This window comes from Schistocerca gregaria, chromosome 6 (genome assembly GCF_023897955.1).
Source record: "Schistocerca gregaria isolate iqSchGreg1 chromosome 6, iqSchGreg1.2, whole genome shotgun sequence".
NCBI classification, from domain to species: Eukaryota; Metazoa; Arthropoda; class Insecta; order Orthoptera; family Acrididae; genus Schistocerca; species Schistocerca gregaria.
Window position 1 is genome coordinate 321020773 of NC_064925.1, and position 13640 is coordinate 321034412.

The following is a 13640-nucleotide window of genomic DNA, read 5'->3' on the forward strand; positions in this document are numbered from 1 at the left end:
AAGAATAACACAATTGTGTTTAGTGGCAAGTATGGTACCTATCACTTTCAGTAGTGTTATGTTCCTTCATTTGTAATCCAAATGTATTATAAAAATCTATGTACGTATGTGTGCATGTATGTATGTTCCACATCTCCTCCTAAACCACTGCACTGATTTCAACCAAACTTATTACACAAATCCCTTGCAGTCAGGCAATAATCACTGTGGGGGTAAAAAACCATCTAACTATAATAGTTCAGTAGATGTTGATGTTGTGGTCTTCAGTCCTGAGACTGGTTTGATGCAGCTCTCCATGCTACTCTATCCTGTGCAAGCCTCTTCATCTCCCAGTACCCACTGCAACCTACATCCTTCTGAATCTTCATAGTGTAGTCATCTCTTGGTCTCCCTCTACGATTTTTACCCTCCACGCTGCCCTCCGATACTAAATTGGTGATCCCTTGATGCCTCAGAACATGTCCTACCAACCGATCCCTTCTTCTGGTCAAGTTGTGCCACAAACTTCTCTTCTCCCCAATCCTATTCAATACTTCCTCATTGGTTATGTGATCTACCCATCTAATCTTCAGCATTCTTCTGTAGCACCACATTTCGAAAGCTTCTATTCTCTTCTTGTCCAAACTATTTATCGTCCATGTTTCACTTCCATACATGGCTACACTCCATACAAATAGTATGCCATCATAAACACTGAGATGAGTGAAAAACTGCCACATTGTGAACGCTGTTTGAAGTTATTGCTTCTTTGCTACTAACTCTAATTGCAACATATTTATCAAACAGCATCCACGTATGCAGCTGAATGTACCTACAGAAACATATGATTGTGCAACACACAGTTCATGAGATATGATGTCATAAGTACTGAGATGCATGAAAAGTGCTGCATCATTTACCCTTTACTACTAAGACATTACTACAATTGAGTTAACTTGAGGAAATCCTTGACACCTGCAGAGCTTTTGACAGCTTTCAACTGTGAAATGTAAATGCCTGTAAATGAAATCAAAAGCCATCTACAGAGCTATGATGAGGTGTTGCCAAACAGACATATACAATATTGTGTTGTAGACATGCAAAGCAGTTGCATCCGGTATACAGAACTGTCCAGGATAATCTCATATTGATTTTGCTGCGGGAGTATATAGAACATTTTGTTTGTTATACGAAATTGGCAAACTGAATACCCAGGCACTGCCAGGTTTTCGGCTAGTAATTAAATAACCCAATGGACCTTTACGGCTCTGTGGACACTTTAAGGTAACTGTAAATTCTCAATCAACAACAGAAACATGCCTGGTACCAATAGCTGAAGAATTACTGTCAATATTTTCAAAATTGGATCTTGCTGATACATATTTACAATAGTTATAACAAAAAGGAATCACAGAAGATAATGGTAGTTTGCACTGTATCATTGTAAGTGACTACTATTTACAGAGTACTTATTTTTATGTTATGCGGCTGCACACTATACCCAAGTCTAGCTCTTCTACCACTATCCTTATCCATGTCATGGCAAATCTGCTTCATACAGCATTTATTTGTGCCACCTTCAGCAACTTCCTCTCCATCATGGTTGCCTAATATAAGGGGCATTCAAAAAGAAATGAGATGGAGGTATAATTACAAAAACCAGTACCTGTATGTTAGAATTATTGACCCTGGCTATTGAGTCACTTGTTCCACTGTGACAAGGTGGTGAATGGCTGTCTCATAACATTTCCAGAGTTGTGATGTTAACCAGTTCTGCACATACAGCTGGACGTCATCATCTGAGGTGAATCGTTTGATCCTCAGAGCCTTTTTATGGGGACCAAACATGTCATAATCACAGGGAGAGAGGTCCAGACTGTATGGAGGGTGGCCGAGAACCTACCCTTTGAATATCTGTAGTAGTGCCGCGACTGTGTTGGCCGTACGAGGCTTTGCATTGTCATGGAGCAGAATGACTCCACTGGTGATATTACCTGTTCATTTTCATTTGATCGCTTGGTGAAGGGTGGTCAAGGTTTGTGAGTAACACTGGGCATTTACTGTTGTCACATGCTGCTGGAAGTGAATCAGAAGGGGATCATCTTCATCAAAGAAGAACGTCAGCATAACCTTTACCTCGGATGATGACACCCAGTTCTACGTGCGAAACTGGTTAACATTACAGCCTCGGGAATTTTATGAGACAGCCATTCATCGCCTTGTGTCACAGTGAGACAAGTGTCACAACAGCCAGGGTCAATACTTCTAATATACAGGTACTGGTTTCTGTAATTATGCCTCCAGCTTGTTTATTTTTGAACGCCCCTTATAAATAAATGTCACATGTCTCTGGTACTGAGAATACAATTGTTCTCCTATTGAGATGCACCAATCTGACAATACTTGAAGGCAACAAGCAAGTGTTTCATTTATTCAAGTTTGGTTAACATCATGTAGTCCTCAAATTATCTTTACAATTCCACAGGATCTATCTCACACTTACTACACTTCACACCTAATAAAACATATCCTCAAGCCATCTTATAAAATTCATTTTATCCAATATTATTTATGTCAAGGCTTCGTTCTGATTCACCGTTTTATTTGTATCCATGTTCAAGGGAGAACTTATGCTGTCTTCTGTATTATGTAATAACCTGTGAACACATGCTCTTTCATTTGTTATACTCTTTCTATTAATGATTATAGCATCTTGTGGAGGGTGTCGATCACACATTTTTCTTGTTGCTGTCTTCAAAACTTGAATGCTATGTTTTATTCACTCACACTCAATTTGATGAAGCTATTTTGCAGAGTACATGTTAGAGTCAAATTCATGACTTTCTGCTGCATTTGTATTGCAGTATTAGTTAGATGCTGTCTTAACATTTTTATCCATGCAAAGGTCTTCCACCAGTGTCACAGCCATGTGTAGAGTGATTTCTTTTTCCTTCAAACATTACCCATCTCTTCAGTCTATCTTTGTTGGTCAGCTGTGTTTACTTTCTGCTCTACGGTTTCTGTACATTCCTCACTGGACATAACCGGTTACTCATTTATCCCAACAAAGGCATTTTGTAAGTCAGGCATTCTTTTCTTAGATTTGAACATGTTTCCTCTCTGGCTGCACATGGAATGCATTTTGGTAGCTGATTTAAATTTGAACAGTTTTTCTTCTGGTAATTGCACTCACCACAATCTGCACATCCCATCACTCTTTCTTTGCAAGGTGCTGCAAAGTGTTCCAAAAATCTGTCAACTGAAACATGTAAAGTACCAGAGAATCTTTGAATGGAATAGCTCAAAAACCAACGTATGATCTTTTTATGTTGAGCAGATTGTTTCTTAACTGAGGAGTGATATCATTCACACGATGGAGAGCTTCGTTATTGCACCGTCCTGTCCTGAAACAATATCTGACTTCTTCGTTCACCTCTTCTTTGCTCATCTTGCTCATCAAATTCTACTTGAATAATGCAGCCATTCACTCAGTATTGGAAAGAAAGGACAGCACATTGTACATTATGATACTTGGACATCTCCTTTGTGAAGCCATGCAATTAAGGACCTACATTAATTTTATGTTTGATATGATTTTGGCAGCCTTGGATGTCTATCTCAGTCTCTGCATCCAAGGATTTGTTTGTGGTCATGATACTCTTTTTGTTTTCAATCTATCTTTCTTGAGGTCTACTAAGTCAGTAAATTTTTTTTTTTTTTTTTTTTTTTTTTTTTTTTTTTTTTTTTTTTTTTTTTTTTTTTGCCTTTGCTTCACCATCTCCTTTCAATCTAGCAAACATCATGTTCAAGTGTTTCAAATTGTGTCTTGGTTGTTCTATTTATTTGCCTGAGGTACTCCGTATGGGATTCATGTCACAATGACAACTGTAGCACTACAACTGAGGTCATCACAAGTACAGCAAAGACTGCTGCACCATACACAGATCCAAGGAATATTAACAGCCTGAACATGATATATCACAAAAAAGTCAACATGTGTTGAATCTTTTTGTGATAACATTTTATTTAGTTGGTTGAACATTAGGGTCTGAACTGGAAGTCAGCTTAACATAAAGCCTCATGCTAATGACTAATCTCTTCTCTGATGCATAGTCACTGTATAATAAAGTGCTTTTATAACCTAAAGTTATCAGAATACTGATTTAGTAGTCGATATCAAATGAAGATTTAAGATGATTTCATCTAGTCGGAAGTTCAATGACTACTATAGAACAGATGTGTAATTTATTAGTAACATGCATATTGAGTGAACTCTCACAATCTGGTATTGCATTCTGGGATACTTCACTTGACACTAGGAGCAGCATTAGGGTTAGGGGGGAGGGGGAGAATTCAAATATCACAGACCACAGTGCAAGTAGAATATGCAAAACAGATTTTACAGGAAGTTTAGCACGGCAATTACATAGAAAGGAAAATATTAGTAAAAGGTACAATCAGATGGAGGATGGCATCTAGTTTATCAAAATAAATAACTCACAACTTTAAGGAAAGGAGGAGAGAACCTAGAGAAAACAAATCATCATATATGGATGGATGTTATATCTTATGTCGCCACTAGGAGTTTTGTTTATTCTAGTCAGCATGTAAAAATATTTTTATGTGGATATATGCTCAGGCAGGTAGGAGGTATAAAGATTAATTTCATATCAACAAATATTAACTACAGAAAAAAATTATGACAGAATATATGTAACAATTCTATCCTTATACTTACTTATATCCAAATATGGAAATGGCCAGACTTGAAAAATAAACAAATTAGAAAATTAGCACTTGGAGAAGTACAACCAATGTCAATTGAAATAGGAGTGTATATTTTTCGCATATCCCAACTTATTGCATATAATATGTTATTATTATAGTTCTGTGTAGATTAATAAAAAATAATTTCTGATAGTGACTGGCGAGCACGCGCGCGCCCACTCACACACTCACACACACACACACACACACACACACACACATACACACACAAACACAGAGAGAGAGAGAGAGAGAGAGAGAGAGAGAGAGAGAGAGAGAGAATGTTTGGAGGGGGGGGGGGGGGGAGAATCTGTGTGAAAAATGTGAAGATTTCTCATTGAGTATCCTAAAAATACATAGTTACTATCTTATTCCTTGCTTATCACCAGAAATGTGTGAATTCAAAGCAACCCATGAAATTTCAGTACATCTTTTTTTTCTCTAACACAATCATTGAAATGATTCATCTATAGCACATTATTCATGTCGACTCATCACACATTGCAGAAAAATACCTACTTAGAAACATTTAAAACTTAGAAACATTTAAAATTACCATCAGTACTACAAAAAAGTTTTGAAAGAAACTGCATTAAATCACAGTTTGCATCACAGAATTGCTTACATCAGCAATAACAGTATGACAATTTTTTTACACAGGTCTGAAAAACATGCAGAAAAAAACTCAAACATACCTTCCCCTTTTCGTGGAATGAACAAATTATGAAAGTGTGTTATCATTTTACGAGCATACAGATTGGGATCCTCACAAACAGGCTTTGGAACACACACTTTTGGAACTGGAAGCAAGGCCGACAGCCATTCACAGTACACACTTACACAATCCCTTATAGTGTCATGTTCACTAAGTGGCAAACTCATTCCAAAGCAAATGACCTGAAATAGAAGCAGTGCTAATGTTAAACATAAAAACAGTCAGTTCAGATATGTTGCAGACTCAGTAAACATAAACTATAATTTACTCTTGTTCTAACAACAATTCAATACCACTCCAAAAGTGCAAATACCTGGTCAGCATAGAGAATCAACATTTAATGTCAATTGTAAGAATATTTTACTGCATATTTTGTGCCAACATCAGATGGATGAGACAGAAAGGGTTAGAAGGTGTATGGATATACACAACAATTTTTCCCTGGCTTGTTTTGCCAATGGCACAAAACTGAATCACCAGTTGTGGTACAGTTAACTGTCTGCCCTTTACTGTGTAGTGCACAATAAATACAATGATCCAAAACCAAAGATATACTACACACTAATTTGTTTTATATTGTGGACTGTGTTCTTGTACAGAAGAAATTATATAGCACAATATTTACGGCAGCACAGATATGTTTTGGAGGTCAGGCTGTTTAACTCAGGTGGACAGCTTAATACAAACATTTAAGTGTACATTTTACTATCAGATTTCAAGGCTCATATAACGAAATCTTTATAATGAAACTTTTATGGAAGTAACTTTCAAAAAAAGAACGTGTATGTTAAATTTTATTCCAAAAGACTGCGCAACAAGATCTGACATCTACATAAAGAGGGGTACTATCAACAGTAAACTGAAAAGCTCTATAGAGAATCAACACACTAACTGGCAATTGATTCTCCATACAAGTAAATATACTGTAATTTAACACGAGTAAAAAGTAATTGGCGAACCACTCAAACCAGGGGCACTTGTACCTTGGAGTGTTGCATCAAAGGCAACAGTACATGTAGGAAGAAATGATTGAGATTAATATAATGTGATTTACTCATACCAAAGTCTTTATCCACATCATTCTCACATGATACACAAAGCTGCTATGTCTTACTGAAACGGAATGGCAGTGGATAAAGATACACTTGAAAAATATGTATGAACCTTACATAGGGTCTCTATGAACTGCTAAAAAGGTTTCAAGTGCCATATTGTGTAGATCATAAAACTCCACAAGGCAAAATAAAATGGTATAGTGTTTAAGGCATTTCCCTTCCATGGACAACAACAAAAGATAGAGTGTCAAATTAACAAATGATACCACCAGAATACAACAAATTTGGGGTGGGCGGCGAGGGGGGAGGGGGAGACATTAAACATGGGGTCTTGGAATGATTGGTGCTTGGTCCTGTTTGTGATCCATACAAATGATGTCCCACAAACACTGTAGAGCTTTTTACAACCACGATGTTTAATCAAATACTCACATATATAATTCCCAACAAAAATGACTTAACAGGTACCAGAACTACACAGACTGGATGAGATTCCAATTGTAAAGTTCCTGAGCATCTAGAAGGGTAATAAACTGAGGTGATGCCAGTGCATGGATAAGTCAACCAAAAAGCTCGATTCCTCCTGTTTTGCAATTAGAAATCTGTTTCATTGTATTGACCTAAATACAAGATTGCTAGCATATTTTGCATTCTTTCACACAATTCTGTCCTGTGGCATAATATACTGGGAAAATATAGCTAAGGTCACAGAAATATTTATCCTATAGAAGTGTACAGTAGAAACAACGTGTGAAGTTGATAAAAAAAACATCTTGCAGAAGCTTCTCCATGGACTCTCGTACATAGGAAGCATAAAAGAACTGACCCACTAAATTACAAACCAATATCCTTAACATTGTATGCTGCAGAATTCTTGAACATACTCTCAATTCAATTACGAGGTTCATTCAAATGAAACCTCATCAGTGCATCCAGCTTTGCCTTACATGTAAGGTGGTAACACCTAACTGCGGGTATGGTGGCACCATTTATTGGTAGAGAGACTGATTGATGTTGTATAGTGCCAGTTTGGGTTCACACAGGCAAGTAAGCTGGAACAACGAGGAGTGATTCAATTTTTGGTAGCACAGGAAGCTGAAGGCTGTGAAAGGTATTGGCTGATGAAGGCTTTGTACAGTGAGTACAGTCTGAGCTGTTCAAGTGTTGTGGAATGACGCAAATGATTCAGTAAAGGGTGCACATGTCACTGGAAGATAATGCTCGTCCTGGATGGGCTCATCACACCGGAAATAGCTGCGGAAGTGAATGCTTTAGTCTTGGACAACTGTAGAATCAGTGTGGACAAGATCCATCAGTTACTAGGTATTAGTGTGGGCACCGCACACCACAATTCATCAACACTTGAACTTTCGAAAAATCTGTGAGTAGTGGGTGGTTCCCCACCAACTGACTGCCAAACAGTGCAATACTCAAATGGCGCTATCTTTGAGTCATCTGCAATGATATCATGACAAGGAATACGGCTTTCTGTCATGTATTGTTACACGTGACGAAACATGCTGTCACGATTTTGAACCAGGAAGCAAGCATCAGAGCAAGAAGTGGAAACATGCAACTTCACCACCTTCCAAGAAATTAAAGGCCATACACAACAGTTCTGGTAAGGTCATGATGTCTTCCTTTTTTTACCACAAGGGCCCACTGCTTGTCGAGTTCCTGGAATGGGAAACCACCACCAATGCCCAGCAATATCAAGCCACTTTACAGAACCTTAGACGAAAGTCAAAACGCTGAGGCATGTTGTCCAATGGCGTTATCCTCCTGCATGATAATGCCCACCCACAGCCAATGCAGTGTGAAGACAACATTGCAGCAGTTTCGGAGGGAAACACTGGAACATCCACCATACAGACCCAACCTTTCACTGTGTCACTTTCATGTGTTTGGTGCTCTAAAACAAGCTATTCATGGACAGTGATTCACAGCAAACGACAAAGTGTGTGACTGAGTCCAGGCATGGATCCGACAGCAGCCTAGTAGCTTCTTCAAGGATGGAATCGACCGACTAGTGCTGCAATGGGATAAATGTGCCAACAGTTTTGGCAACTATTTCTGAGTATGTGTACTGTGTATAACTACACTTTTGAGTTAATAAAATCGTTCCCGTTACTTTACACTAGTGACTGGGTTTCATTTGAATGCCCATTATATAATAAAGTTTCTTGAAATGGAAAGGCTTATGTCCAAAAATCAGCATGGTTTTAAAAAGTATCACTCAGGCAAAATTCAGTTGGTCCTTTTCTCAATGAGATCCTGGGAACTACAGATGAAGGGCAACAGGCAGATTCCATATTCCTAGATTTTCTAAAATAATTTGACATGGCACCCCACTGCAGATTATTTATGAAGGTACATGCATACAGAACTGGTTCCCAGATATGTAAGTGGCTCATTGACTTCTTAAGTAATACAGTCCAATACATCTCCCTTGATGGCAAGTGTTTATCAGAGACAGGGCTTTCATCAGGTGTGCCTCAGGAAAGTGCGATAAGACAGCTATTACTTTCTATATACATGAGGGATATGACTGACAGTGTGAGCAGCAATTTATGGCTGTTTGCTGATGTGGTGTGCAGAAGGTGTCGTCATCAAGCGACTGTGGGAGGATACAAGGTGACTTAAGACAAAATATCTAGTTAGTGAGGCGAATGGAAGCTACCTTTAAATGTAGAAAAATGTAAGTTAATGCAGGTGACAGCTAAATTTCTCATTGTAGTGTTGCAAAGCAATAGGAAATGGCATGATCATTTACGGATTGCACTGGGAAAGGTGAATGGTTGACTTCGGTTTATTGAGAGAGTTTTAGAACAGCGTGGTTCATTTGTAAAGGAGACTGCATATAGAACACATTAGTGTAACCCATCCTTGAGTACCACTCAAGTGTTTGGGATCCACACCAGGCCAGATTACAGGAAGACATTGAAGGAATTCAGAGGTGGGGTGCTAGATTGGCTAGTGGTAGATTCAGTCAATACACACGTACTGCAGAGATGCTTCAGGAACTGAAATGCAAATCCCTGGTGGGAGGTAATGTTTTTTTTTTTTTTTTCAGGAATGCTATTGAGATAATTTAGAGAACCAGCATTTGAACCTGTCTCCAGAACAATTGTACTGCTGCCAACGCACATTTCAAATAAGGGCCACAAACATAAGATAAGAGAAATTAGGGTTCATACTGAGGTATATAAACAGCTGCTTTTCCTTTTTTCTATTTGTGAATGGAACAGGAAAGGAAACAACTAGTATTGGTACAACGTACCCTCTGCCATGCACATAATGGTGGCTCGTGGAGATATGGAGATATGGATGTAGACCTATAGAGTCTTGTGCTTCGATGCCAATACATCTGCTGCCTAACTGCATTTGTGGTTAATAACAAGAGTGAATTTGGTGAACTGTGGAATTCACAATCACAATAGTAAAAGCAAAAATGATTTCCATGGCAACAAAACATGACTATTGGTGCTTCAGAATGGAATTTTATATTTTGGGTGGTGCAGGAAGCTACAACAGGCTGCCAGACGACATCAAGCAGAGGATTAAAAATCCCCAGTTACTCAAAGGCATATTAGAAGAGTACCTTAGTACACATTTCTTCTATAAGTTTTCAGAATATCAGCACTCAGAAATGTAAATTGCACTCCATACTAGTGTTTGTATAAAACGGGTTTTAGACTGTTGGTAGGATTCTGTGTAAGGTCATATAAATGCTTTGTTTAACATAATAGATAAAAACATCAGATAGATCATTTAAGAGGAGCGGCAGAGGTTTTTTTTCCTTCAAAAAGCTGTTTTTTTCTACCACCATACAAATTCATGCAAAGTAACTTAGAGGTAATTTACATTATTATCAGTCCAAGGACCTTAGCATTAGTCATAACTGTGTATTGTGTATTCAACTGGGGACCTAGAAACGATGGTGAGGCTTCGTCCTGCCGTAGCCCTCTGTGGTTCACAACCCTACAACAGGCCACAGCAGTCCACACAGGCCACAGCAGGTCCACCCACCCCACTGCCGCCCCACACCAAACCCAGGGTTTTTGTGCAGTTTGGCTCCCAGTGGACCCCCTCGGGAATGTCTCATACCAGACAAGTGTAACCCCAAATGTTTGCGTGGTAGAGTAATTATGCACACATGGAAACAGTGTTTGAGCAGCAATTGCCAAAATAGTGTAAGTGAGGTGGAATAAGGGGAACCAGTCCGCATTCACTGAGGCAGATGGAAAACCGCCTTGAAAATCATCCACGGGCTGGCCGGCACACTGGACCTTGACACTAATCTGCCAGGCAGAATAGTGCCAGGGACTGGCACACCTTCCTGCTCGGGAAGCAGCGCGTTAGACCATGCGGCTAGCCAGACAGGCTAGTCATAATTAGTTGTTAGAATTTGTACACAATTAGCTTGCAGTGGCTGCTTCTGCCTGTTAATGCTAAGATTGATTGTTTCCACATCTCTGAAGGCTCTCCTTCATGATGTGACTTCTGAAATACAATGAATGTATAAATGAATGAAGTTTTATTGACCTGAACCAGTGAGGAGAATTAGAAATTATGACTTTTGGTATATATACGACTCTCAGTGATATAATTTAAATAAGTAGTGCACAAGCAAAGCTATGTAGCCAATACTTTTATGTTAAAAACATCAATGAAACAGAAGTGAATTGAAAATATGTCAGCACCGACACATAATGTGGTACAAAATGAAAGTTAGGTCAATAAATGGGATTAATGACAAAGCAGTTAGCATCCAGACCAACCTGTTAGCATAAACTGCTATGTTCAACTGATATTACAATGAAAATATCTGTGGCTAATTTTCAATTTCTCCTTGGAGCAAAACCATTATGTACAATTTCTTTAAAAGATGCATGAAGCAGTTCACATAAATACTCCCCTGTACGCTACTGTACGCTGTATCTATCCATATGCAGAAAACTCAAATTGTCCACAGAAGTGACAGATTTTAAATCTAGTTTATCATTCAATAAGAGGCCTCTTTTTCCCTGAGGAGAGTTACAATGTTTAATCTCACATATGATTCAAAATTGTGTACCAGATCTACTTCATTCAACTTTTTGCCACTAGAATTTTACACATTTCGCTCTCTAACATTAAGTGGGCAGTAGTACTGCACATTTATCCAGTCAGATCACAAGATCCTATACAGCTAATTCTACAGATGTGCACCTATTTGCATGTGAGAAGACGTGTAGGACATATATTTTGCTGGATGAATTTTAAAATGTGTCTTTCAGAATGACCTGGTAAATTATCAATTGAAGCTCCAAATTAAAATGTCTCACTTTCAAACAATACCTACAACACAAGTTTTGTATCTCACGATAACTTACCTCCATACACCACATAACCTCTTTGTCAGTTGTAAGTGGGCTTGGCTCTGCAGCTTGAGTGAGGCCAAGATTTGATGCAAGCTGTTTGACAACTGCAACTGCAACATCTTTGCCTGCAGACATGGGAAACTTGGCCAGAACACTTTGGCTTTCTTCATTTCCATGCTGAACAAGAGATGTCAGAGAAGCCCACTCTGAATACATTCCACCACCCTCTGTGTCCTGAAAAACAAAAAACCGCAAACTTTTTGTCACACAATTTTTCCATTTACTGTGGCACTGTAAAATTAATGTCACAGTATTTGCCACCTATGGGAACAGATAAGTGTAAGGGAATACTGTGGGGCTTGGAGAGAAAAAGTAGACGTCACCAATTATCTTCTATGCCACTCATCCTAATGCCTTCATCCAGAATCATTGTGGTATTGACTGGCTGGCTGTACATCTACATGTACAAACATATTCCGCAAGCCACTGTATGGTGCTTAGTGGAGGGTACCTTGTCCCAATATTAGTCATGTCATTTCATTTTCTGTTCCAGTCGCAAACAGAGCGGGGGAAAAAGCGACTGTCAATATGCCTCCATACGAGCCTTAATTTCTCTCACCTTATCTTCAGAGTCCTTATGCAAAACTTACGTTGGTAACAGTAGAATTGTTCTGCAGTCAGCTTCAAATGCTGGTCCTCTAAATTTCTCCAACAATGTCCTACAAAAAGAACATTGTCTTTCCATCAGGAATTCCCACCGAACTTCACAAAGCTTCTCTGTAATACTTGCATGTAGATCGAACCTACAGGTAACAAATCTAGCAGCCCACCACTGAATTGCTTTGATGACTACTTTTAATTTGACCTGGTGGAGATCCCAAACATTCAAACAGTACTCAAGAATGAGTGGCACCAGTGCTCTATATGAGGTTTCCTTTAATGAAGAGCCACAGTTTATTAAAATTCTCCCAATAAACCAAAGTCTATCATCCACCTTTCCTACTACCATTATTTGGTGCTTGTTGATTTTCATTTAGCTTTGCAACATTACGTCTGGATATTTAATTGATGTGACCATGCCAAACAGTACACTACTAATGGTGTATTATAGCATTGAAGGTTTTTTTTCCTAATCATCAACCATTAACTAACACATTTCTACATTTAGAGCAAGCTGCCATTGGGTATTATGAAATGAAAAGCAGTTCTCTTAGATTGTTCGCAGATGATGCTGTAATTTCCCGTCTAGTAAGGTCATCCAAAGACCAGTATCACTTGCAAAGCGATTTAGAAAAGATTGCTTTATGGTGTGTCAGGTGGCAGTTGACGCTAAATAACGAAAAGTGTGAGATGATCCACATGAGTTCCAAAAGAAATCCGTTGGAATTCGATTATTCGATAAATAGTACAATTCTCAAGGCTGTCAATTAAACTAAGTACCTGGGTGTTAAAATTACGAACAACTTCAGTTGGAAGGACCACATAGATAATATTGTCGGGAAGCGAGCCAAAGGTTGCGTTTCATTGGCAGGACACTTAGAAGATGCAACAAGTCCACTAAAGAGACACCTTACACTACACTCGTTCGTCCTCTGTTAGAATATTGCTGAGCGGTGTGGGATCCTTATCAGGTGGGATTGACGGAGGACATCGAAAGGGTGCAAAAAAGGGCAGCTCCTTTTGTATTATCACGTTATAGGGGAGAGAGTGTGGCAGATATGATACACGAGTTGGGATGGAAGTTATTACAGCATAGACGTT

At 38.8% G+C, this 13640-nt stretch overlaps 1 protein-coding gene across 9 annotated transcripts in view; it reads right to left on the minus strand.

Moving 5' to 3' along the window:
• LOC126278998 (ral GTPase-activating protein subunit beta) overlaps positions 1–13640 on the minus strand; it is a 360574-nt gene that overhangs the window by 335955 nt on the left and 10979 nt on the right. For 5 of the 9 annotated variants that reach the window (XM_049979328.1, XM_049979326.1, XM_049979324.1 and 2 more), the window contains exons 2-4: positions 11892–12113; positions 5442–5643; positions 4718–4744 (exon numbers count right to left, since the gene is read on the minus strand). In XM_049979328.1, the coding sequence (XP_049835285.1) occupies positions 4718–4744; positions 5442–5643; positions 11892–12113 (451 nt within the window). The remainder of the gene's footprint in view (positions 1–4717; positions 4745–5441; positions 5644–11891; positions 12114–13640) is intronic. The other 4 variants (XM_049979327.1, XM_049979325.1, XM_049979321.1 and 1 more) reach the window with 1 other exon arrangement.